At 43.2% G+C, this 26897-nt stretch overlaps 2 protein-coding genes across 2 annotated transcripts; both read right to left on the reverse strand.

Annotated features, from left to right (window-relative positions):
* Positions 1–19220: 19220 nt before the first annotated feature.
* Positions 19221–20462, reverse strand: LOC138367309 (apolipoprotein A-IV-like). The gene has a single exon (XM_069328733.1). The coding sequence runs from the start codon at positions 20460–20462 to the stop codon at positions 19221–19223; it is 1242 nt and encodes a 413-aa protein (XP_069184834.1).
* A 61-nt stretch (positions 20463–20523) lies between these two features.
* LOC123760707 (apolipoprotein A-IV-like) lies at positions 20524–21258 on the reverse strand. The gene has a single exon (XM_045746491.2). It carries the CDS (start codon positions 21256–21258, stop codon positions 20524–20526), a length of 735 nt encoding a protein of 244 aa, XP_045602447.2.
* Positions 21259–26897: the final 5639 nt, after the last annotated feature.

Below are 26897 nucleotides of genomic sequence, written 5' to 3' on the forward strand. Positions count from 1 at the left end.
AGCCACCTGCCACAGGTAACGGTAACCCAACCTGATCCTGGCAACCACTGTGTCGCACAGTCTGGCCCACGTTTTGTGCTGCCCATAAACATAGGTTTCAGATCTGAACAGATCATAGCTTTTTATACTAGTAGTTTCAGGTCGTTGGGAGCCAGTAATTTCTTTCCTATCAGACCTGAGTGTTTGGACCAATCCTTATGTGTAGCGGGAGAGTGTTGAAAAGTCTTGAGTCCTTGTTGACAGTTCTCTCTCAGCGTACCTATTGCATCTCTGCATTTCAACGGGGGTATTTTGCATTCTATTTTACTATGCCTAACTTTTTCATGTGATGTTATTTCCGCGTGCAGATTTGAAACCAGTCTCTGATATTTTCCACGAGTTAATTATTATTTATCTTGTATGCGTTCTAGAGAGTATAGATTTATCAATTTTAATCGCTCTCAATAATTTAGATATTCTATAGAGTGGATCTATAACAGTAAAGAATCTTTGCACGCTCTCCAGGTCAGCAGTTTCTCCAGGTTTTCTCATCCTCTCCCCCTTCTCCACCCCCTCTCCCCCTTCTCCACCCCCTCTCCCCCTCCTCCCCCTTCTCCCCCTCCTCCCCCTTCTCCCCCTTCTCCCCCTTCTCCCCCTCCTCCCCCTTCTCCCCCTCCTCCCCCTTCTCCACCCCCTCTCCCCCTATAACCCATCTCCCCTCTTACCCTTATCCTCCCTCTTCTCTCTACACCCTCTCTCACCTTTCGAACCTCTCCTTTCTCTCCTTCCCTCCGTTCCAACAACTCTCCTCTTCACTTCTATCCTTCTCTTTCTCCCTCTCCCCCCTTTCTCTGTCATAAAATTTAATCTGTATATTATGAAGCACTGACAAAAATGATTTTTTAACGGAAAACACATCACCGATTTTAAGCTAGACTTTATGAAAAACGTAGGGAAGGTTCTCTATGGATGCCGATATTTCTTAACGTGTGGCACTGGGGCCGACCCCTACTGGCCTAAGAAGCACTCCCATACATCCACTATGATACATCTTATAAAGCTGGGTGAGGCTGGCCCCGAGCGTCTGGCATCCATCCTTGGTCAGATAAACAGACAATCCCATGTCGATTGTGATGAGGATGTAAATGCAGGCAAAAAATAGGCTAGAGAAAAGTGAGGAGCAAAGAGCAGTAGAGGGGACAGTAGTAGGAATAAGAACTTCAGAGGGCCTATTGGCCCATACGAGACAGCTCCTATTATAACCACCGAATGAGAAATGGTTAAGAACATAAGAACATAAGAACAAAGGTAACTGCAGAAGGCCTATTGGCCCATACGAGGCAGCTCCTATTCTATAACCACCCAATCCCACTCATATACTTGTCCAACCCGTGCTTGAAACAATCGAGGGACCCCACCTCCACAATGTTACGCGGCAATTGGTTCCACAAATCAACAACCCTGTTACTGAACCAGTATTTACCCAAGTCTTTCCTAAATCTAAACTTATCCAATTTATATCCATTGTTTCGTGTTCTGTCCTGTGTTGATACTTTTAATACCCTATTAATAGCCCCCCGGTTATAAGAACATAAGAACAAAGGTAACTGCAGAAGGCCTATTGGCCCATACGAGGCAGCTCCTATTCTATAACCACCCAATCCCACTCATATACTTGTCCAACCCGTGCTTGAAACAATCGAGGGACCCCACCTCCACAATGTTACGCGGCAATTGGTTCCACAAATCAACAACCCTGTTACTGAACCAGTATTTACCCAAGTCTTTCCTAAATCTAAACTTATCCAATTTATACCCATTGTTTCGTGTTCTGTCCTGTGTTGATACTTTTAATACCCTATTAATATCCCCCCGGTTATGTCCATTCATCCACTTGTAAACCTCTATCATGTCACCCCTAACTCTTCGCCTTTCCAGTGAATGCAACTTAAAATGTCCTTAATTTGTGTTTCACTGTTAGTTAACACTAAATCTAAAATATTATTTTCCCTCGTGGCTTTCCTTAATGTGTTGAGTAAGAAAGCAGAAATAAAAAAGAAGAAATAATTTAAATAGGGAGATTGAAGAAATCGAGTGGAAATTAAAACACTCATATCAAACTGGAGAGCAAGGAAAATGCAATTCAGGAAATGAAGAAAAATCCAAAATACTTCTTCACGTATGCGAAATCAAAACAAAAACCACTGTCAGTATTGGACCTATTCGTACAAGTGAAGGTTCATACTCGGAGGATGACAAAGAAATTAGTGATATCCAAAAAAAGCAGTATGAGGACATGCTTAGCACTCCAATAAACAACATGAAAATGGACGATCCAAACAATGCGGGATATGCGGGATATCTAAACCCCTGTAAATAATACTGATATCAACACAAGTGTACCAGACTTTGAAAAAGAAATTGAAAACATACACATGCACTCGGCCCCGGGTCCAGATTCACGGAATTCAATATTTATAAAGAAATGAAAAGTGCCGGTAGCACAGGCACTCAGTTCTTATGTTCTTCAGCTTCGTTCTTATGTTCTTCAGTTGGTTCTTATGTTCATAAGAACATAAGAACATAAGAACAAAGGTAACTGCAGAAGGCCTATTGGCCCATACGAGGCAGCTCCTATTCTATAACCACCCAATCCCACTCATATACTTGTCCAACCCGTGCTTGAAACAATCGAGGGACCCCACCTCCACAATGTTACGCGGCAATTGGTTCCACAAATCAACAACCCTGTTACTGAACCAGTATTTACCCAAGTCTTTCCTAAATCTAAACTTATCCAATTTATATCCATTGTTTCGTGTTCTGTCCTGTGTTGATACTTTTAATACCCTATTAATATCCCCCCGGTTATGTCCATTCATCCACTTGTAAACCTCTATCATGTCACCCCTAACTCTTCGCCTTTCCAGTGAATGCAACTTAAGCTTTGTTAATCTTTCTTCATATGAAAGATTTCTAATTTGGGGAATTAACTTAGTCATCCTACGCTGGACACGTTCAAGTGAATTTATATCCATTCTATAATATGGCGACCAAAACTGAACTGCATAATCTAAATGGGGCCTAACTAGAGCAAGATATAGCTTGAGAACCACACCAGGTGTCTTGTTACTAACGCTGCGATTAATAAATCCAAGTGTCCGATTTGCCTTATTACGAACATTTATGCATTGATCCTTTTGTTTTAAATTCTTACTAATCATAACTCCCAGATCCCTTTCGCAATCCGACTTCGCAATCACAACACCATCTAGCTCGTATCTTGTAACTCTATCATCATTACCTAACCTCAGAACTTTACATTTATCAGCATTAAACTGCATCTGCCAATCCTTTGACCATTTCAAAACCCTATCTAGATCAACTTGAAGTGATAGTGAGTCCTCCTCCGAATTAATTTCCCTACCGATTTTCGTATCATCGGCAAATTTGCAAATGTTGCTACTCAAACCTGAATCTAAATCATTTATATATATTATAAACAACAGAGGTCCCAGGACAGAGCCTTGAGGCACTCCACTTACAACATTTTCCCACTCTGACTTGATTCCATTTATACTAACTCTCTGTTTCCTTTGGTATAGCCATGCCCTAATCCAGCTTAATATAGCACCCCCAATACCATGAGACTCTATTTTTTTAATCAGTCTTTCATGTGGCACTGTATCAAAAGCTTTGCTAAAGTCAAGGTATACAACATCGCAATCCTTACCACTATCAACTGCCTCAACAATGCTAGAATAAAAAGATAACAAATTTGTTAAACATGAACGGCCATTTATAAAACCATGTTGCGACTCAATTATTAATTTATGTTTTTCAAGATGAAGACGAATTTTATTTGCTATTATAGATTCGAGTAACTTTCCCACAATAGACGTTAGGCTAATTGGTCGATAGTTAGACGCAAGTGATCTATCTCCTTTCTTAAAAACTGGTATCACATTAGCAACTTTCCAAAACTCTGGCACTCTGCCTGACTCTATTGATTTATTAAATATGGTTGACAGTGGGTCACAAAGCTCCTCTTTGCATTCTTTAAGCACCCTAGCAAACACTTCATCCGGCCCTGGGGATTTGTTTGGTTTGAGTTTTACTATTTGTTTAAGAACATCCTCCCTGGTAACTGCTAAACTCGTCAACCTGTCCTCGTCCCCACCCACATAGACTTGTTCGGCTGAAGGCATATTGTTAAGTTCCTCTTTAGTAAATACAGATACAAAATATTTATTAAAAATACTACTCATCTCTTCATCACTATCTGTTATTTGACCTGTCTCAGTTTTTAACGGACCTATCCTTTCCCTAGTCTTAGTACGATATAACTGAAAATGGCTGGTAATGGGAACAATCCCATTATTTGCATTAGCGTGGGAGGAAATGATGTTGGTCGAGTCAGGAGTGAGGAACTGATTCAGAGGTATAAAACAGCCATAGAGTTAGTTAGGAGCAAGGGAGGAATCCCGATCATATGTGGCATTCTTCCAAGAAAGGGAGTGGGAAATGAATGGATATCGAGGGCACTTGGTGTCAATTGCCGGCTGGAAAGATATTGCAAATCAAATGCAATATCTTTCATAGACAACTGGGAACACTTCTATGGAAGAAATGAAATGTATGCTCGTGATGGGGTGCATCTATCGAGAGCTGGGGTTGTTGCTGTTGCGAACTCGCTAGAAGAAGTGGTTAGAGGTGTTTGTTTGGGTTTAAACTGTTAGTAGATAGAGGTATGGGAATTGATTTGGAGGAAGGAGGTAATAAAAGTATGTGTTTGTGGGAGAAAGGAATTGGCAAAACGATCAGGGAAAGAGAAGGTCCGCATAATAACAATTCACTTAGGGTATATTACACTAACAGTAGAAGTCTAAGAAATAAAATTAACGAATTAAATGCTCTTGTCTGCACAGAAAAAATAGATATTATTGCACTTACCGAAACGTGGATGAATGTAGAAAATAGAGAACTATTAGCTGAATATCAAATATATGGATTTAAACTATTTCACACAGATAGATATATTAGACGAGGAGGTGGAGTAGCCATATATGTTAGGGACAATTTGAAATGTAGTCTCAAAGAGGGAATCAAAACAGAGCCACACACAGAAACTATTTGGATTGAATTAAACGAAAAAGCTAATAATATTATAATAGGAGTAATATATAGGCCACCAAATTTAGACAGAATGGAAGCAAAGCATCTATGGGATGAAATATCTAGAGCATCTAGATCTAACAGTATTTATGTCATGGGTGACTTTAATTTTAGCGGAATAAACTGGTTGAACAAAACAGGGAATAGTGAAGCAGAAGATTTTCTAGAATTAATTGACGATTGCTTTCTTACGCAACACATTAAGGAACCAACACGGGAAAATAATATTTTAGATTTAGTGTTAACTAACAGGGAAACGCAAATTAATGACATCGAAATAGGGAGTGAGCTAGGGAGCAGTGATCACAAAGAAATCAGATTTAGCATAGAATGGAATAGACCAGTAGGAGAAAATTCTGTTAAAGTGCCAGATTTTCGAAAAGCTGATTTTAATAGCCTAAGAAATTTTTTGGGTCAAATTGATTGGAAAGGCTTGGGTATGGGGTGTGGGCCGGTCTTGGAGCGAGACATGAACCCAGCGATAGGTGACTTAAATGGGGATTTCGATGTGGATTCAATATATAACTTATTTAAGAATATTCTAAACAAAGCACAGGAACGTAGTATACCATACAAATTGAATAGATCGTATACTAATGACCCAAAGTGGATAACAAAGAATTTGAAGAACCTTATAGGTAAAAAGAGAGCTTGGTACAAAAGGATTAAAAATGGGGAGGTCACTTTAGAACAGGAATTCGTACAACTGGTTAGAAATGTTAAAAAAGAGATAAGGAAAGCAAAAAGAAACTATGAAGTTCGCATAGCAGGGCAAGCAAAGACTAATCCTAAAGGGTTTTTTCAGTTATATCGTACTAAGACTAGGGAAAGGATAGGTCCATTAAAAACTGAGACAGGTCAAATAACAGATAGTGATGAAGAGATGAGTAGTATTTTTAATAAATATTTTGTATCTGTATTTACTAAAGAGGAACTTAACAATATGCCTTCAGCCGAACAAGTCTATGTGGGTGGGGACGAGGACAGGTTGACGAGTTTAGCAGTTACCAGGGAGGATGTTCTTAAACAAATAGTAAAACTCAAACCAAACAAATCCCCAGGGCCGGATGAAGTGTTTGCTAGGGTGCTTAAAGAATGCAAAGAGGAGCTTTGTGACCCACTGTCAACCATATTTAATAAATCAATAGAGTCAGGCAGAGTGCCAGAGTTTTGGAAAGTTGCTAATGTGATACCAGTTTTTAAGAATGGAGATAGATCACTTGCGTCTAACTATCGACCAATTAGCCTAACGTCTATTGTGGGAAAGTTACTCGAATCTATAATAGCAAATAAAATTCGTCTTCATCTTGAAAAACATAAATTAATAATTGAGTCGCAACATGGTTTTATAAATGGCCGTTCATGTTTAACAAATTTGTTATCTTTTTATTCTAGCATTGTTGAGGCAGTTGATAGTGGTAAGGATTGCGATGTTGTATACCTTGACTTTAGCAAAGCTTTTGATACAGTGCCACATGAAAGACTGATTAAAAAAATAGAGTCTCATGGTATTGGGGGTGCTATATTAAGCTGGATTAGGGCATGGCTATACCAAAGGAAACAGAGAGTTAGTATAAATGGAATCAAGTCAGAGTGGGAAAATGTTGTAAGTGGAGTGCCTCAAGGCTCTGTCCTGGGACCTCTGTTGTTTATAATATATATAAATGATTTAGATTCAGGTTTGAGTAGCAACATTTGCAAATTTGCCGATGATACGAAAATCGGTAGGGAAATTAATTCGGAGGAGGACTCACTATCACTTCAAGTTGATCTAGATAGGGTTTTGAAATGGTCAAAGGATTGGCAGATGCAGTTTAATGCTGATAAATGTAAAGTTCTGAGGTTAGGTAATGATGATAGAGTTACAAGATACGAGCTAGATGGTGTTGTGATTGCGAAGTCGGATTGCGAAAGGGATCTGGGAGTTATGATTAGTAAGAATTTAAAACAAAAGGATCAATGCATAAATGTTCGTAATAAGGCAAATCGGACACTTGGATTTATTAATCGCAGCGTTAGTAACAAGACACCTGGTGTGGTTCTCAAGCTATATCTTGCTCTAGTTAGGCCCCATTTAGATTATGCAGTTCAGTTTTGGTCGCCATATTATAGAATGGATATAAATTCACTTGAACGTGTCCAGCGTAGGATGACTAAGTTAATTCCCCAAATTAGAAATCTTTCATATGAAGAAAGATTAACAAAGCTTAAGTTGCATTCACTGGAAAGGCGAAGAGTTAGGGGTGACATGATAGAGGTTTACAAGTGGATGAATGGACATAACCGGGGGGATATTAATAGGGTATTAAAAGTATCAACACAGGACAGAACACGAAACAATGGATATAAATTGGATAAGTTTAGATTTAGGAAAGACTTGGGTAAATACTGGTTCAGTAACAGGGTTGTTGATTTGTGGAACCAATTGCCGCGTAACATTGTGGAGGTGGGGTCCCTCGATTGTTTCAAGCACGGGTTGGACAAGTATATGAGTGGGATTGGGTGGTTATAGAATAGGAGCTGCCTCGTATGGGCCAATAGGCCTTCTGCAGTTACCTTTGTTCTTATGTTCTTATGTTCTTATGTAAAAAACCCTTTAGGATTTGTCTTTGCTTGCCCTGCTATGCGAACTTCATAGTTTCTTTTTGCTTTCCTTATCTCTTTTTTAACATTTCTAACCAGTTGTACGAATTCCTGTTCTAAAGTGACCTCCCCATTTTTAATCCTTTTGTACCAAGCTCTCTTTTTACCTATAAGGTTCTTCAAATTCTTTGTTATCCACTTTGGGTCATTAGTATACGATCTATTCAATTTGTATGGTATACTACGTTCCTGTGCTTTGTTTAGAATATTCTTAAATAAGTTATATATTGAATCCACATCGAAATCCCCATTTAAGTCACCTATCGCTGGGTTCATGTCTCGCTCCAAGACCGGCCCACACCCCATACCCAAGCCTTTCCAATCAATTTGACCCAAAAAATTTCTTAGGCTATTAAAATCAGCTTTTCGAAAATCTGGCACTTTAACAGAATTTTCTCCTACTGGTCTATTCCATTCTATGCTAAATCTGATTTCTTTGTGATCACTGCTCCCTAGCTCACTCCCTATTTCGATGTCATTAATTTGCGTTTCCCTGTTAGTTAACACTAAATCTAAAATATTATTTTCCCGTGTTGGTTCCTTAATGTGTTGCGTAAGAAAGCAATCGTCAATTAATTCTAGAAAATCTTCTGCTTCACTATTCCCTGTTTTGTTCAACCAGTTTATTCCGCTAAAATTAAAGTCACCCATGACATAAATACTGTTAGATCTAGATGCTCTAGATATTTCATCCCATAGATGCTTTGCTTCCATTCTGTCTAAATTTGGTGGCCTATATATTACTCCTATTATAATATTATTAGCTTTTTCGTTTAATTCAATCCAAATAGTTTCTGTGTGTGGCTCTGTTTTGATTCCCTCTTTGAGACTACATTTCAAATTGTCCCTAACATATATGGCTACTCCACCTCCTCGTCTAATATATCTATCTGTGTGAAATAGTTTAAATCCATATATTTGATATTCAGCTAATAGTTCTCTATTTTCTACATTCATCCACGTTTCGGTAAGTGCAATAATATCTATTTTTTCTGTGCAGACAAGAGCATTTAATTCGTTAATTTTATTTCTTAGACTTCTACTGTTAGTGTAATATACCCTAAGTGAATTGTTATTTTGCGGACCTTCTCTTTCCCTGATCGTTTTGCCAATTCCTTTCTCCCACAAACACATACTTTTATTACCTCCTTCCTCCAAATCAATTCCCATACCTCTATCTACTAACAGTTTAAACCCAAACAAACACCTCTAACCACTTCTTCTAGCGAGTTCGCAACAGCAACAACCCCAGCTCTCGATAGATGCACCCCATCACGAGCATACATTTCATTTCTTCCATAGAAGTGTTCCCAGTTGTCTATGAAAGATATTGCATTTGATTTGCAATATCTTTCCAGCCGGCAATTGACACCAAGTGCCCTCGATATCCATTCATTTCCCACTCCCTTTCTTGGAAGAATGCCACATATGATCGGGATTCCTCCCTTGCTCCTAACTAACTCTATGGCTGTTTTATACCTCTGAATCAGTTCCTCACTCCTGACTCGACCAACATCATTTCCTCCCACGCTAATGCAAATAATGGGATTGTTCCCATTACCAGCCATAATATCATTCATGTTGTTTATAATATCACCAATGCCAGCTCCGGGATAGCAAACCCTTAACCTGTTCCCCCTATCTCTAGCACAAAACGTTCTATCCAAATACCTTATCTGGGAATCTCCCACAACTAATGTTTGCTTAGGTACTTCCTTTACTTTCTGAGGGGCCTGCGCTTCCTTTCTCTTCGTTGCTTTCCCTTTTGCGCGATCCACAGTCTCTCCACAGCACTCGTCCTCCAAAACGTCAAATGAATTTGAAGTTGCTATGGCGTTTGAAGGCGGCTTTATCAAAGTCTTCTTAAGGCCCCTGTCTTTCGCAACTCTCCAAGACGAGGTCCCTTTACTGCTGGTCTCCTCCTTCGTTACTTCTCGTTGTTTTTTAAGCTGACGCACCTCCTCCCGCAGAGAGTCCAACTCTCTGTTCATTGAGAATGGTCCAGGACGGACCGAAACGTCGTCGTCCCTTCACTTTCTAGTGTGTGGTCTGGTCATCATACTTTAACCATGTTATTGTGACTCATCGCCTGCAACAGACAATCCATTTTATAGCTATAGATATAAGTATATATACACGTGGTAAGGTACCCCGAGTGTGGCCGGATCTGTCTCCCCCCCTCCCCTCTTTCCTCAACTCACCCTATAGTAGTTGTGTGTTACCTCTCTTGTGTTAACAGATACCTCTCTTCCGGTATCCCTCTTCTACCCCCCCCCCACGTCTAATCTCTCTTCCCCTTATCCCTCTATCTCCTCGCCCCCTCTCTCATCTCCCTCGATCCTCTCTCATCTTTCTCCCCTTCTAACAGTATCCCCCGCTACCTCTCTCCCTCTCCAATCTTGCTCTCTACCATTCTCCCTCTCCCCCCACCCCCCACTTCCATTCATCCCCCCCTTCCTCTCTTTCCCCCTCTCTCTCCCAATCTCTCCCTCTCCCCATCTCGCAATCTCTAAAAATTTCACCGCTCCTTTCTTTTCCAACATCCCCCTTTCTCTCTCTTAGAAAATGTAATGTTAAGAAGCACTTCTGGTAAATAACTCTACGGAAAATATAGCTTCTGTTTCACACTTCATGAAAATTGCAGAAGGGGGGGGGGGGTTATAGATGTCAATACTTCCTAAAGTCTGGCACTGGGGCCAACTCTGACTGGCTTGTGACACTCCAATATCCCCCCCATATATCATCCTGGAGAGTTGGGTGAGGCTAGCCCCTAACGTCTGGTCTTCACCCTTAGAGATATATATATATATATATATATATATGTCGTACCTAATAGCCAGAACGCACTACTCTGCCTACTATGCAAGGCCCGATTTGCCTAATAAGCCAAGTTTTCATGAATTAGTTGTTTTTAGACTACCTAACCTACCTAACCTAACCTAACCTAACTTTTTTAGTTACCTAACTTAACCTAACCTATAAAGATAGGTTAGGTTAGGTTAGGTAGGGTTGGTTAGGTTCGGTCATATATCTACGTTAATTTTAACTCCAATAAAAAAAAATTAACCTCATACATAATGAAATGGGTAGCTTTATCATTTCGTAAGAAAAAAATTAGAGAAAATATATTAATTCAGGAAAACTTGGCTTATTAGGCAAATCGGGCCTTGCATAGTAGGCTGAAAAGTGCGTTCTGGCTACTAGGTACGACATATATATATATATATATACACACACACACACACACACACACACACACACACACACACACACACACACACACACACGGTGCACTGTTATACATGTGCAGCTTTAACAGCAGAGTAGCCAGCTTCGGACAAGTCCTTCAAGTCGGGTCGTCTTCGGAGCACGCAAACCCTTCTATTATTCATTCTCTTGAGAAGTAAATAGCAACTATTTACCTTTGAAAACATCCAAACTTTTGTATTGGACTCACAAGCGCATGCAAATGTAAAAACTTTTGGGGGAGAAAAACTCGAGGCATTATAGAAATGGTTGGCACACATCTACATAATCTATCTTTGCCGATCATTCTGTAGCGAGGGAAGGAAGAGGGGAGAGGAGGCGGGAGAGGGGATAGATGGAGAGGGGACAGATGGAGAGGGGGGATAGATGATAGGGGATAGATGGAGAGGGGACAGATGGAGAGAGGGGATAGATGAAAGGGGGATAGATGATAGGGGATAGATGATAGAGGGGATAGATGGAGAGGGGATAGATGGAGAGGGGATAGATGGAGAGGGGATAGATGGAGAAGGGACAGATGGAGAGGGGACAGATGGAGAGGGGATAGAAGGAGAGGGGGATGGATGGGAAGAGGGTGAGATGGAGAGGGAATAGATGAAGAGGGGAATGATGGAATGGGGATAGAATGAGGGACTGGGTAAAGGAGAAGTTAGAGGAGGGAGAAAAAAGGGGTGAGAGTTGACAGGATGATGGAGAGGGGAAAGGAGAGAAAGAGGGGTGGAAAAGGAGGCGGGATATGCAGATGCGATACGGAAGAGTAAAACGAAAAGGGAGAGGGGATAAGAGTAGAAAGGAGAGAAAGGAGAGAGGAGGAGGGATAGTCTGTTGAAAAAGAGGAGGGGCGAAGGGAAGAAAAAGTGCGTTAACAACAGGAAGACAAAAGAAGGATAAAACCTGGAGATGAAGAAAAAATATAATTAAAGAGAATTAAGAGATTGAAATTTAAAAAGGAAAATACAGAGAGAGAAAGAGACGATCAAGACGATGAGCTAAAGCAGATAAATAAAATAATTAGAGAGAAAGACATGGAGGAAGAAAGCAAATGGTCCAGAGAAATTCTTAAACACGAGGAATAACAAAATTCAAAATAGCTTAAAAAAAGACAGAGAGAGACGGTTGGAAGTGGAGAGGAAGCAGAGAGTACGAGTTCGTTACATAAACAGATGTATAGTGTAGTACGGTATGATTAATCATCCGAATATTTGGATAAGGATCAAGGAGGCTGGCAAGCCATTCATCCCTTGTGCATAGGTCCTCAACAGATCAGGACTCGTGAAGACAAGGCAGGAGGAGATAGAGGAGATGAGAAGAAAGAGGAAGCGCATGAGAAAGAAAAGAGAGATACAAGGAAGAGAAAGTGTAGAAAAAAGGATTAACAGTAGATATTATCGACGAGACTTTCCATAGATGGAATCCAAACAAATAAATTATTATTATTTATTTATTCTATATGCAAACGAACAAATAACTGATACAGATAACTGAACGCCATTCCCTGGAATTCCAACCTACCTGTTGTTGGTTGCAAGGATCAATGTGCCCGCGGCCAGGTCTTTAGGCCTGGTCTGGTCAACCAGGCTGTTAGACGCAGCTGCTCGCAACCTAACTGTGACATGCCAGCAAAACCTTGCAGCTAGTTTAACAGGTCCAAGGGAGTCTTGGGAATAGTTTGCTGACCACATGTGGTGAAACATCTGGCAAGGATGTGAACACAGAGTTATGATAAGTCTGGTGTAGAGGTAGTGTCATGCTGTGGCTTCTTGCAAGGGATAAAAGGACTAGGATTAGGGATAGGAGGAAGGGAAGAAATGATGCCAATCATTTGGACAGTAGGGAATCGAACGCCGACCTGCAAGCAGCGTCGACGTCGCTGTCCTTACCATTCTAAGTGGTTCGATTCCGACAGTTGCTTGGAAATGTCCAAGACTCTCAACCTTTCTCCTCTTCTTCACACCAACTTTTTTTTAAGACCTGCACAAAAGCCAATTTACACATGTTTAACAATATTAAAAAACAACAGTCAAGACTCTGCATCTTCCCCGTGTACAATAGGATAAAAAATTCGTAAAAATCATAAAGGCGAGATATTTGTGGGATACAAATACCGGGACACACATGAGGACGGACGGGTCGGGAGCTGGTTATTATTTCTGTAAACACCGCCGCCACCACCAGGCGTGTAGGAAGGCCTGGTGATGGTACATGTTGCTAGTGAAGTCGTTTACTGCGACTGTGTGTGTGTGTGTGTGTGCGTGTGCGTGTGTGCGCGTGTGCGCGCGCGCGAGCGTGCACCTATTTGTGTTCACCCACTGTGCCTACAGGATCGAGCACAGCTCGATCCCGATTAGGTCTTGGACACCGTTGGGTGTCCAATGTACTTACGCCCAACGAATGGTTACTTGACAAACATTGATAAGTGCAAAGTATAATGAGGACATGTGAGAGGAAGAGAAGGTCACCAGAGTCAATACAGACGAATAGGTCGGCATGCAGCTCTCAGTATATCACCAAGGTCGGCGCCTGAAGAACTCTTAATCCAATATCAGGGAACCTGATATTGGAACCTAGATACAGAGGCCTTCAGCAACCTAGGTACAGAGGCCTTCAGAACACAACCTAACAAAATCAGTCTTTGACTATGAATCTATGGCATGGAGTCCACATTTGAAATATAATAAAATAAACTGTAAAAATTACAAAAATCTGCGAGAAAACTTGAGCAACAGCTGAAGGATTTCAACTGTATGGAAAAAGTATGCGAGCGCAAACGGGAAGGATATGATAACGACGTAAAAGATACTGAGGGGCATTTACAAGTTAGACCAAGAGACAACGTTTAAAATAAGAAACAGAAGAACCAGAAATAGGAGAAGGGTAAGGGGATGCGGATGAACCGGAGAGAAATCAGGAAAAACCTTTTTAAGCGCAAGAGTCGCCAGCACGTGGGATTGAGAGTTATTGCATTAACTGAACAGAATATGCATGGAAAGTTGGGTCTAAGGAGCTAGTGCTCGACTCTGTAAACCATATCTAGTAAGCATACTTAGAGCGCGCGCGCGCGCGCACACACACACACACACACACACACACACACACACACACACACACACACACACACACACACACACACACACACACACACACACAGAGTTAAGAGAAGAATCTTGACGGTTGAGAGGTAGGACTAAAGAGCCGAAGCTCAACCCCCTGTAAGCACCAGTTCACACAAACAAACACAATTAGGCGAAGGGAGCAGGAGGCTGAACACAAAGTACCATCTGGGAGGTGAAATCCTACAAGAGTCAAATAGAGAGAGAAAGATCTGGGGATTTGATATCACACCAACCTGTCCCCAGAGGCCCACATCAAAAGGATATTATCAGCGGCATATGCTAGATTTGCCAAAATAAGAACTGCCTTCAGAAACTTGTGAAAGGAATCGTTCAGGACCTTGTATACCACTTATGTCAGACCAATCCTGGAGTATGCAGCTCCAGCCTGGAGTCTATACCTAGTTAAACATAAGGCAACGTTAAAGAAGATTCAGAGGCATGCCACCAGACTAGTCCCAGAACTGAGAGGTATGAGCAACGAGGAAAAGGCTACGGGAGCTAAACCTCACGTCCCTGGAAAACAGAAGAGTAAGGGGAGACATGAAAACCACCTACAAAATTCTCATGGTAATTGACAAGGTGGACAAAGACAAACTCTTTAGCACGGGTGGAGCACGAACAAGGGGACACAGGTGGAAACTAAGTACGCAAATGAGCCACAGAGATATTAGAAAGAATTTGTTCATTGTCAAAGTAGTTAACAAATGGAATGTATTAGGCAGGAATGTATATTAGGCATCACCAGGTAGTGATGTGGTGGAGGCTGACTCCATACACAGTCTCAAATGTAGATGTGATAGAGCCCAGTAGGCTCAGGAACCTGTACACCAGTTGATTGACAGTTGAGAGGCGGGACCACCAAAGAGCCAAAGCTCAACCCACGCAAACACAACTAGGTGAGTACAAATATATTGGTGACAATGAAATAATTAAAAAAATTAAATCTGAATATATATAATAATCTTATTATTTCCTTTGTCATGGCCAGTTTATTTGTTAAACTATTTAATAATAACATTAACCTTGGCATGTCTGAACAACAGCAACAGAGGTTTAATGAGAGTATACTCACTCATTACCCACCCCATACTCATCCGACGGGGGTGGGGGTTATAGTGAGTGAATTGGTCGATAACATTCGATTCATACCCGTTCAGTACGAGGAGAACATTCAGCACATCTACGCCTTCGAAACGAACACGAGTTTATTTATATTTGAACTTAAGAGTGCGAATTGGTCATTTGTTTTTTCTTCTTGCGCTGAGTTCACGCGCTAACCCCGAGATAAAATGGATCGGTTTGTTAATAGAAAACTTGAAGTTGCTTCTCAGTTATTAAAAAAAGCCCATTAAAACCTTCTACAAGAGAACAGGATAAATACACAGAGAGACAGACAGTCCTGCATGTGAAAATGTGACGAGTATGGACGAAGCAGCTGCGCATGCATCCTCTTCCCGCCCTCATTTCCCACCAAGAAAAAGTCGTAAATAAGGCAATATAGCGACGAATTTATGAATTTTGGTTTTATTAAGTGTGAAAATGAACAATACAGGCCACAGTGTTATTTGCAGAACAATTCTTGTGAATGGCGAAGCTTGCTCAGCCCATTGGAAAACCAGCGGATTATTTTCAAAGAAGAAAGGGCAGAAATGGATTTATCAGTTAAATTTCTTAGTATTTAACATTATTTAACATTAACCACTGTTAATGAAAGTGCAACTGCCTTTCAATCTAGTTGCTTATCATACAGCAAAAGATTAAGTACTAGGGTGAAAAACCTAAGGTAGTGAATACAGCAGGTAGATAAGATCACACGTGTCCTTGTCAGTGATGCTACACAGTCTTGCCGAATTAGTGAGACTGCAGGAGACTTAGAATTTCAAACTGGTTCCACGTCTCCAGACTCCTGAAGATTTTGCTATCCAACTGGACGAAGGTACTGACATACCTAATTAAGCAACACTCTTGGTTTGTGACATGTCCATTGAAAGAGAACTTCTTGCAGGATTTGCTGTGCTGCGTGACCTTACCTTGAGGTTACCTTGAAGTGCTTCCGGGGCTTAGCGTCCCCGCGGCCCGGTATTCGACCAAGCCTCCTGGTTGCTGGACTGATCAACCAGGCTGTTAGACGCGGCTGCTCGCATCCAGACGTATGAGTCACAGCCTGGTTGATCAGGTATCCACCTTACCTACACACATGACAGGGTCAGAAATATTCTGAATGTTGAATGACTGTGTCGTTTGAAAATACAAAGTGAACGGGAATAATTACACGGGAGAAACAATTGACGGAGAAGCAAATATAACTAGTAAAAACAGTGGGGGGTGTGAGGAAAATATGAGAGGCAGCAGGTAATGCCTCACCTGGGAGTGAGAGGCAGCAGGTAATGCCTCACCTGGGTGTGAGAGGCAGCAGGTAATGCCTCACCTGGGTGTGAGAGGCAGCAGGTAATGCCTCACCTGGGTGTGAGAGGCAGCAGGTAATGCCTCACCTGGGCGTGAGAGGCAGCAGGTAATGCCTCACCTGGGTGTGAGAGGCAGCAGGTAATGCCTCACCTGGGCGTGAGAGGCAGCAGGTAATGCCTCACCTGGGAGTGAGAGGCAGCAGGTAATGCCTCACCTGGGTGTGAGAGGCAGCAGGTAATGCCTCACCTGGGCGTGAGAGGCAGCAGGTAATGCCTCACCTGGGCGTGAGAGGCAGCAGGTAATGCCTCACCTGGGCGTGAGAGGCAGCAGGTAATGCCTCACCTGGGTGTGAGAGGCAGCAGATAATGCCTCACCTGGGCGTGAGAGGCAGCAGGTAATGCCTCACCTGGGCGTGAGAGGCAGCAGGTAATGCTTCACCTGGGTGTGAGAGGCAGCAGGGTAATGCTTCACCTGGGCGTGAGAGGCAGCAGGTAATGCTTCACCTGGGTGTGAGAGGCAGCAGGTAATGCCTCACCTGGGTGTGAGAGGCAGCAGGTAATGCCTCACCTGGGCGTGAGAGGCAGCAGGTAATGCCAGACCTGGAAGTCATTGCTTCATCCGCCGTGAAGCTCTGGCTGCTAGAGGCATCCTGACTCTTTGAGAAACATTCTGACTGAAGGTAGTGAACGTTGTCAATCTGATCAAAATAAGTTCATTGAATAGCCGTTTGTTTGAACAACTTTGCTTCGAAATGGATGCCGACCAGTTACACCTGTTGTGTCATACAGAAGTTAGGTGGCTTTCCCATGGAAGAGTTCTAACTGGGTATAATCATCTTAGGATGGTCTTTTCTTTCTCGAAAAAATATATATTATTATATCGTATTAACATATATATATATTTATATATATATATATATATATATATATATATATATATATATAATATATATATATATATATATATATATGTATGTTTATGCAGGCTGTGAGTGTTAGTACTATGCATTTATACACAATATATGTCAGTGGGTCGGGAGGTTATTGCATAAAATTTATCAACTGGCACTCGTATGCAAGAAGCATTTTATATCAAACCATTCAGGATACAAGCCATGTTCCTGACACCATTACAAAACCATATATCATATTACTGGAGTGGTCATGACCACGACATACGAGGTACTTAAAAGAATAAAAGATATGTCAAGAGTGTGAGGAGTGAGTGGTACACACTAAGGGGGGGGGGGGATGGGGTAAGGAAGGAGAGGTATCTTCATGTACGAATACAGATGTAATTGTGAAAGCCATGATGTGCGGGACCCCTCCTGTTATCCCCTGGTGGTCCAGTGGTGGGGACGGGTGGGGACGGGTTCCTCCTCCTGGGGACGGGTTCCTCCTCCTGGGGACGGGTGGGGACAGGTTCCTCCTCTAGGGGACGGGTGGGGACAGGTTCCTCCTCCCGGGGACGGGTGGGGACGGGTTCCTCCTCCCGGGGACGGGTGGGGACGGGTTCCTCCTCCCGGGGACGGGTGGGGACGGGTTCCTCCTGTAAAGAGTGATGATGAATTAGGATTAAACAGCGTTTTATATATAAATTTACAGTATTTAGTCAAAGAATTAAACTTATTATAAAGTCAGAGGAAGATTCAAGGTCGTTATCTTGATCTGTTCTGGAAACGTGTAACTGCCATTGAGTGTAGCTAAATATACACGTTTTAAGTCTTGGGAAAGTCTCGGAAAAAGACTGCGACACTAGCGACCAACTAAATACTTCAGATAATGGTAAAACTATTTGGATTTACCATTATTCCATTTTAAATCCATTTGGATTAATCTATATTAAAATTAAAATTAAATCTATAGGATTTGGAAGATTTGTTAATAAGATAAATACATTATTTCATTCAACTACACTTTCACCCATTCCTCTCATATTCACTCTCACTATCCACTGCTCCTCTCATTCACTCGTACTTATTGAATATTTTTTTATGCCTACAAGATAGCGCTGTTAGCTCTTGGACCCCGCCTTTCTAGCCGCCGGTTATTTAAACAATGACTCCGGACCTTCTTCCCTATCATCTCTACCTTTAAGATTGTGAATGGAGTTTTATACTTCTACATGCAGGCGATGAGTCACAATAACGCGGCTAAAGTATGTGTTTATACTCACAATCGACTTGAGAATGGTCCAGGACGGACCGAAACGTCGTCGTCCCTTCACCTTCGAGTGTGTGGTCTGGTCAACAAATTTGCTTCTACAACCTGCTCCTTGAGTTCATCCCACTTCCCCACTGCTCTTACTCTCATCTGAGTCTCAAGCTTCCGTCCAGGTGCCAAAGGTGTTGACAGGTTCGCTTTCTATCAAGAGGAAATTATATATTTTATGTTCCAGGGAGCAACGAGTTCAAGTGGCATACGTCATTGATGTATTGAGTTGTTATGTTTGTTTAAACTATTGTGGCAGGCAGGGAGTTTATTTTTATAAGTATGATAATGTACCAATTTAATATATTCTTTCACTTGTACCTATGAGGCAACAAGCTAACATAAACCTTTATTATTCCTGATGGGTCAAATTATCATAGAATGTTTGCTTACATTGATGGAACAGTGAGTTTGTGTATTTCTTTATTTACACTGATGAATTGCTCTTCTCCTTATACTGCTGACGCAGGGAGTCAGCATGCCCCTTATACTGCTGACGCAGGGAGACAGCATGCCCCTTATACTGCTGAAGCAGGGAGTCAGCATGCCCCTTATACTGCTGACGCAGGGAGTCAGCATGCCCCTTATACTGCTGAAGCAGGGAGACAGCATGCCCCTTATACTGCTGAAGCAGGGAGTCAGCATGCCCCTTATACTGCTGACGCAGGGAGTCAGCATGCCCCTTATACTGCTGACGCAGGGAGTCAGCATGCCCCTTATACTGCTGACGCAGGGAGTCAGCATGCCCCTTATACTGCTGACGCAGGGAGACAGCATACCCCTTATACTGCTGACGCAGGGAGACAGCATGCCCCTTATACTGCTGACGCAGGGAGTCAGCATGCCCCTTATACTGCTGACGCAGGGAGACAGCATACCCCTTATACTGCTGACGCAGGGAGACAGCATGCCCCTTATACTGCTGACGCAGGGAGTCAGCATGCCCCTTATACTGCTGACGCAGGGAGACAGCATGCCCCTTATACTGCTGACGCAGGGAGACAGCATGCCCCTTATACTGCTGACGCAGGGAGTCAGCATGCCCCTTATACTGCTGACGCAGGGAGTCAGCATGCCCCTTATACTGCTGACGCAGGGAGTCAGCATGCCCCTTATACTGCTGACGCAGGGAGTCAGCATGCCCCTTATACTGCTGACGCAGGGAGACAGCATGCCCCTTATACTGCTGACGCAGGGAGACAGCATGCCCCTTATACTGCTGACGCAGGGAGTCAGCATGCCCCTTATACTGCTGACGCAGGGAGACAGCATGCCCCTTATACTGCTGACGCAGGGAGACAGCATGCCCCTTATACTGCTGACGCAGGGAGTCAGCATGCCCCTTATGCTGCTGACGCAGGGAGACAGCATGCCCCTTATACTGCTGACGCAGGGAGTCAGCATGCCCCTTATACTGCTGAAGCAGGGAGACAGCATGCCCCTTATACTGCTGAAGCAGGGAGTCAGCATGCCCCTTATACTGCTGACGCAGGGAGTCAGCATGCCCCTTATACTGCTGACGCAGGGAGTCAGCATGCCCCTTATACTGCTGACGCAGGAAGTCAGCATGCCCCTTAAACTGCCGACGCAGGGAGTCAGCATGCCCCTTATACTGCTGAAGCAGGGAGTCAGCATGCCCCCTTAAACTGTTGACGCAGGGAGTCAGCATGCCCCCTTAAACTGCTGACGCAGGGAGTCAGCATGCCCCCTTAAACTGCTGACGCAGGGAGTCAGCATGCCCCCTTAAACTGCTGACGCAGGGAGACAGCATGCCCCTTATACTGCTGACGCAGGGAGTCAGCATGCCCCTTATACTGCTGACGCAGGGAGACAGCATGCCCCTTATACTGCTGACGCAGGGAGACAGCATGCCCCTTATACTGCTGACGCAGGGAGTCAGCATGCCCCTTATACTGCTGACGCAGGGAGTCAGCATGCCCCTTATACTGCTGACGCAGGGAGTCAGCATGCCCCTTATACTGCTGACGCAGGGAGACAGCATGCCCCTTATACTGCTGACGCAGGGAGTCAGCATGCCCCTTATACTGCTGACGCAGGGAGACAGCATGCCCCTTATACTGCTGACGCAGGGAGACAGCATGCCCCTTATACTGCTGACGCAGGGAGTCAGCATGCCCCTTATACTGCTGACGCAGGGAGACAGCATGCCCCTTATACTGCTGACGCAGGGAGTCAGCATGCCCCTTATACTGCTGAAGCAGGGAGACAGCATGCCCCTTATACTGCTGAAGCAGGGAGACAGCATGCCCCTTATACTGCTGACGCAGGGAGTCAGCATGCCCCTTATACTGCTGACGCAGGGAGTCAGCATGCCCCTTATACTGCTGACGCAGGAAGTCAGCATGCCCCTTAAACTGCCGACGCAGGGAGTCAGCATGCCCCTTATACTGCTGAAGCAGGGAGTCAGCATGCCCCCTTAAACTGTTGACGCAGGGAGTCAGCATGCCCCCTTAAACTGCTGACGCAGGGAGTCAGCATGCCCCCTTAAACTGCTGACGCAGGGAGTCAGCATGCCCCCTTAAACTGCTGACGCAGGGAGTCTGAAGCTGAAGTCCGCAGACTTCATCGCTTTTAATTAAGATTAAAAAAGTTGTGCCCGAACGCCGTATGCGGCCCCCCCCCCTCCTCCCCCCACAAAAAAAGACACAAAATCAATAAAAATTATTCTGTTACAAGATAGCCGCAATATTGATCTGTTTCCGGTATGTTGGTGGGGGCTGTATTTGTGGGGCTATGTTGGTGGGGGCTTTGTTGGTGGGGGCTATGTTGGTGGGGGGCTATGTTGGTGGGGGGCTATGTTGGTGGGGGGCTATGTTGGTGGGGGGCTATGTTGGTGGGGGCTTTGTTGGTGGGGCTATATTTGTGGGAGGCTATGTTGGTGGGGGCTATGTTGGTGGGGGGCTATGTTGGTGGGGGGCTATGTTGGTGGGGGCTTTGTTGGTGGGGCTATATTTGTGGGAGGCTATGTTGGTGGGGGCTATGTTGGTGGGGGCTGTATTTGTGGGGCTATGTTGGTGGGGCTATATTTGTGGGAGGCTATGTTGGTGGGGGCTATGTTGGTGGGGGGCTATGTTGGTGGGGGGCTATGTTGGTGGGGGCTTTGTTGGTGGGGCTATATTTGTGGGAGGCTATGTTGGTGGGGGCTATGTTGGTGGGGGCTATGTTGGTGGGGGGCTATGTTGGTGGGGGGCTATGTTGGTGGGGGGCTATGTTGGTGGGGGCTATGTTGGTGGGGGGACTATATTGTTGGAGGGCTGTATTGGTGGAGGTCATTTTGTTAATGATAATGGACAGTGGACATGTTGATGGGAATCTAGCTGGTGAATGTCATGTGTTTTATCGGATAAAAGTCAACTTGGTAAGGACGGTCTTCGACTGGTTAAAGCCGGTGTCCATATTCTTAACAGATCACAAAGAAGAACTTAAGCGTTCTACTCATTCATTTAGAATCAAGGGGTCTCCAAAGTGGTCAATATTGACCCCCACCAAAAGTCGGTCAAAACGAGTGATCAGTCAAGTATGTAGGGGTCATTAATGGTGGTTATAAATTTGGGTCAATTAATATCTGTCATTAGCCAGAATCACATGATACTGCCTGACCGCAATAATCTCTCATATGAGCGAATTGCTTCGATTTAATATAGTCAAGTAAACTACTTTTACTAATACCGGATAACGAATATATTTTAACCGTTTTTTCAAATACACGAGAGCAATAATTCTTGTCCCCTCAGTTTCTTGACGTTGGGAAATCTAAGCAGGACGTGCTGAGGTACGTGCGGAATTACAGTTCTCGTACCAAGCGCACGACCCCACCTCAAACTGTGGGGTCGTACCAAGCGTACGACCCCACCTCAAACTGTGGGGTCGTACCAAGCGTACGACCCCACCTCAAACTGTGGGGTCGTACTTTGAGGAATTTGAGTCCTGTCATCTGCCGTACATTTGAACCAAAATGGTACAATTTGAAGCGGTATTGTGGTCCTTTATTATAAAAAAAAATCTATATTTCGGTACATTTTGCACAGCTGTATTATTTCTGTGCCACAGGGAAACTTACAGTTTCCTCTACATTACGAAGAAATTTGTTAGATTAAACCAAGAAACATTGTGTTTGGGTCTTATGTGTAGGTGGTATAACGGTGAAAATTCTGCACTCAAAATATTAAACAAACAAATGTGATTACAAACTACTAGTCATTAACTATTATGCTATAAGATAGTTTAGTCATTCATACTTATAAATCACTATGTAAGAACGACAGGCCACAAACTTCGCGAAGTTGACATTTCCGTCTTTATAGACACAAACAGACCTAAGATAGTCCGGAAATAGACTATACACCTGAGACAGTATCGTAATTATGAAATAATACGTTTCTATCTTCCAAAAAGGGGAAAACTGGATAGTTTTTAGGACCTCTTTATCTTAAGTGTACAATTAATAACATTAACTTCAAAAGAAAAAAGTAACAAATTATATTAGGGAAATTGTATTTCCTTAATATATATATATATATATATATATATATATATATATATATATATATATATATATATATATATATATATATATATATATATATATATAGTGTGTGTGTGTGTCAATCACGAAGAAATTAAGACGTGATGAACTTTATGTGATAAAGTTCATCTTCAGATCCTTTCAATGTGACATTTTCAGGGCCTTCTGAAGATGTATTATTAAATACGAAAGTACTACAGGAAATTCCTGTCTTAATCCCTCCTTCGTGGTTAACACAAAGGTTACCTCTATTTCCGCACTTGGTCAACTTAGTAGGAATCAACAAACATTTACCAAAACCACAAACAATTGTCCAAAGTTACATCTACACACTAAATCGATTCTGGGGATTTTTACAAAAACAAAAGAAAATAAATAAAATATAAACTTCCATTAAACATTTGGAAAAAACAAATATTACAAAAAAATTAATATGCAACCAATTTTTTATATTCAATAGTCGACACGGAAAAGAAAAAGGAAAAAAAAATATCACACGCAAAATTATTTCCTGGAAGAAAACAAAAACTAGGCAAGGGGGAACTAAGGAAATTTGATAACATCTAAACAGTATACAGTTGCACCGCCGACACATTTGTTGGTCAATAAAGGCAGCATAGCTCTTTGATATACAGTCACCGTTATCCTCAAGTCAAACCGGCCGCTCCCACATGAGCCCAAAATTCTTAGATTAGACTCATGAGAAGGAGTGATCCAGGTGACAAGAGTGATCCTTGACGTCAGAAAATGTTGGAACTACCGTCCTGGGTCTCCCCAGACACACACCTCACAACGATGTGCTACTTCAGAAAATGTTGGCTTTAACAACAGCAGTTTTAACCTGTCCTAAAAACCGGCCCTTTTATGCTCCAATATCCTGATATTTTAACGTTCCCGAGAGAACTCCTAATATACCAGCATTACAGCTGGAACAGTTGTATGAATACACGCTATTGGAGCTGAAGTGAGTAGGCATCTTGTCCTTTAAAAATTGTATTACGACCCAATACTATTCACATTGACGAAAATAGATCTAAAATCAACTTGAGGATTGCGAGTTTCGTCACACGAGTTGCGAGGAAAGGCTGCGTGAAATGCACCTCACGACACTGGAAGACAGAAGAGTAAGGGGAGACATGATCACTACCTACAAAACTCTCAAAGGAATTGACAGGGTAGATAAAGATAAACTTTAACACTGGTGGTACGCGAACAAGGGGAGACAGGTGGAGACTGAGTACCCAAATGAGCCACAGGGACGTTAGAAAGAACTTTTTCAGTGCCAGAGTAGTTAACAGGTGGAATGCATTAGGCAGTGATGTGGTGGAGGATGACTCAATACACAGTTTTAAATGTAGATATGATAAGAGTCCAATTGGGTCAGGAACCTTCACACCAGTTGACTGACAGTTGAAAGGCGGGACCAAAGAGCCAGAGCTCAACCCCCGCAAGCACAACTAGGTAAGTACAATTAGGTGGGTAAGTACACACACACACACACACACACACACACACACACACACACACACACACACACACACACACACACACACACACACACACCGTCCGCACGCAGCAAGCCCTCAACTAACGGCATGAACATTGACAAGTAAGACTTACGTATGTGAGGGTCACGGACCAGGTACTGCTGGGATGTGTCCAGATGCTCGCGCCCCTTAATTACATCAACTGCCGCTTGTTAATACACAATTTAAAAAAAAAAGAAGGGCATCCAGGGTTTGCAGAGGGGGAGGGGGGAGGGCAAGGGAAGTTGGTGGGGAAGTGGGAAGAGAAGTTGGGGAAAAGGAGTAAAGAAAGTAGGGGAGCAAGAGAAGTTGCAGAAAGTGGATGGAGGTAAGAGGTCAAAATTAAAGGTTTTGGGGAGGTATAGTGAGGTAAGTTAGGGGAGGAGGTTGATGTCGGAGGATGTAAATATAGTGGGGGTGAGGGGGGGGAGGGAGATGTTAGGAAGGGGTTAAGAGCAGGAGTTAATGAATGTAACCCGAGGGGGGGGGGAGGGAGATGTTAGGAAGGGGTTAAGAGCAGGAGTTAATGAATGTAACCCGAGGGGGGGGGAGGGAGATGTTAGGAAGGGGTTAAGAGCAGGAGTTAATGAATGTAACCCGAGGGGGGGGAGGGAGATGTTAGGAAGGGGTTAAGAGCAGGAGTTAATGAATGTAACCCACATGTGATTTGACCCTTCTCATCTGCTCTCCTTCCTTTACCTGCCTTCGTGTGTCAACTCATAGGGAGCTGTATCTGCTTTGACTCATGTTTCATACTTGACTTTTCCCATTTACTACCCATCACCTCATCTCGCCTTACCTGCTCTTAACATCACCTCTCATCTCACCTCATCTCCTCTAACATCATCTCTCACTTCACTTCCTCTAACATCATCGCTCATCTCACCTCATCTCCTCTACCATCTTCTCTCACCTCACCGCTCTCTTTCTCACTTGCTACTTGACATGGGTCCAGGGCGGGCTGAAGCCTCGTCGTTTACCTTCCTTATGTATTCGATTGTTTACCAGTCCCGTTACTGAGTCTGGCTCAGTAGCACAGGCGGTAATACGTCATCACTGGAGTGTGAGGGGGAAGGGTCTACCTGTCCCGCGTATTCGCCGTGTATGGCCAAGAGCTCACTGCGTGTATAATTAGGTTGTATGTTTAGTTAGTTCAGCCTGCAAATTATGGACTAGTTAGGCACCTCTCTCGGGCAGGGTAATGAGCGAGCCATGTTGTAAAGAAGTTTTTCGATGAGGAAATTTTGCGCAAGGTAACTTAGTTTAAAATTTAATGATATTATAGAGGTAATTTGGGAAAATTACACTCGGCAACTTGGCAATATAATAACAGTAATGGACATAGTTTCTTACAACTTTTCTCTTCAACAATTTTAGTAAGCTTAATTTTCTTTCTTAATCGTTCCTAGAATTCCAAAAATTCTAAACTCTTCCCCCCAACCCCCCAAAAAAAGGAGGATGCTCAACACTAAAATGTAATTAAATAGCTCAACTTTGTAAATGGCCGTTAAGGCAGCAGTAGCAAGGGAGGTGGGTAAGGCGGCCAGGCACCAAGCCTCCCTTACAGCTCTAGTAGGAGCTGTTGATTTTAACCTTCTTCCTTGCCTCTCTTTTTTGCGTACTTCTCCCAAGCACTTGGGCTGGAGAGTAGAGCGACGGTCTCACTTCATGCAGGTCGGCGTTCAATCCCCGACCGTTCAAGTGGTTGGGCACCATTCCTTTTCCCCGTCCCATCCCAAATCCTTATCCTGATCCCTTCCAAGGATTATATAGTCGTAATGGCTTGGCGCTTTTCCCCAATTGGGTCCTCCTATCTTCTCTCCCTCGATTATTTCTCTTCTTTCTTTCTTTCCTTCGCTCCGTAGCTGGCACTTTTTCGGGGGGGGGGAGGGGGGGGAGTAAAGAGGAAGGGGACACCCCGCTGGCACCCAGGTCCCCCCTCCCTTTTATCCTACCCATCCCATCCGTTGACCCTTTCTGCTTTTGTTTCTCCTTTCCTGGACCATCCCTGCCTCCCTCGTTCTCCTTACCT

The sequence above is a fragment of the Procambarus clarkii genome, chromosome 21, assembly GCF_040958095.1.
Source record: "Procambarus clarkii isolate CNS0578487 chromosome 21, FALCON_Pclarkii_2.0, whole genome shotgun sequence".
Classification (NCBI taxonomy): Eukaryota; Metazoa; Arthropoda; class Malacostraca; order Decapoda; family Cambaridae; genus Procambarus; species Procambarus clarkii.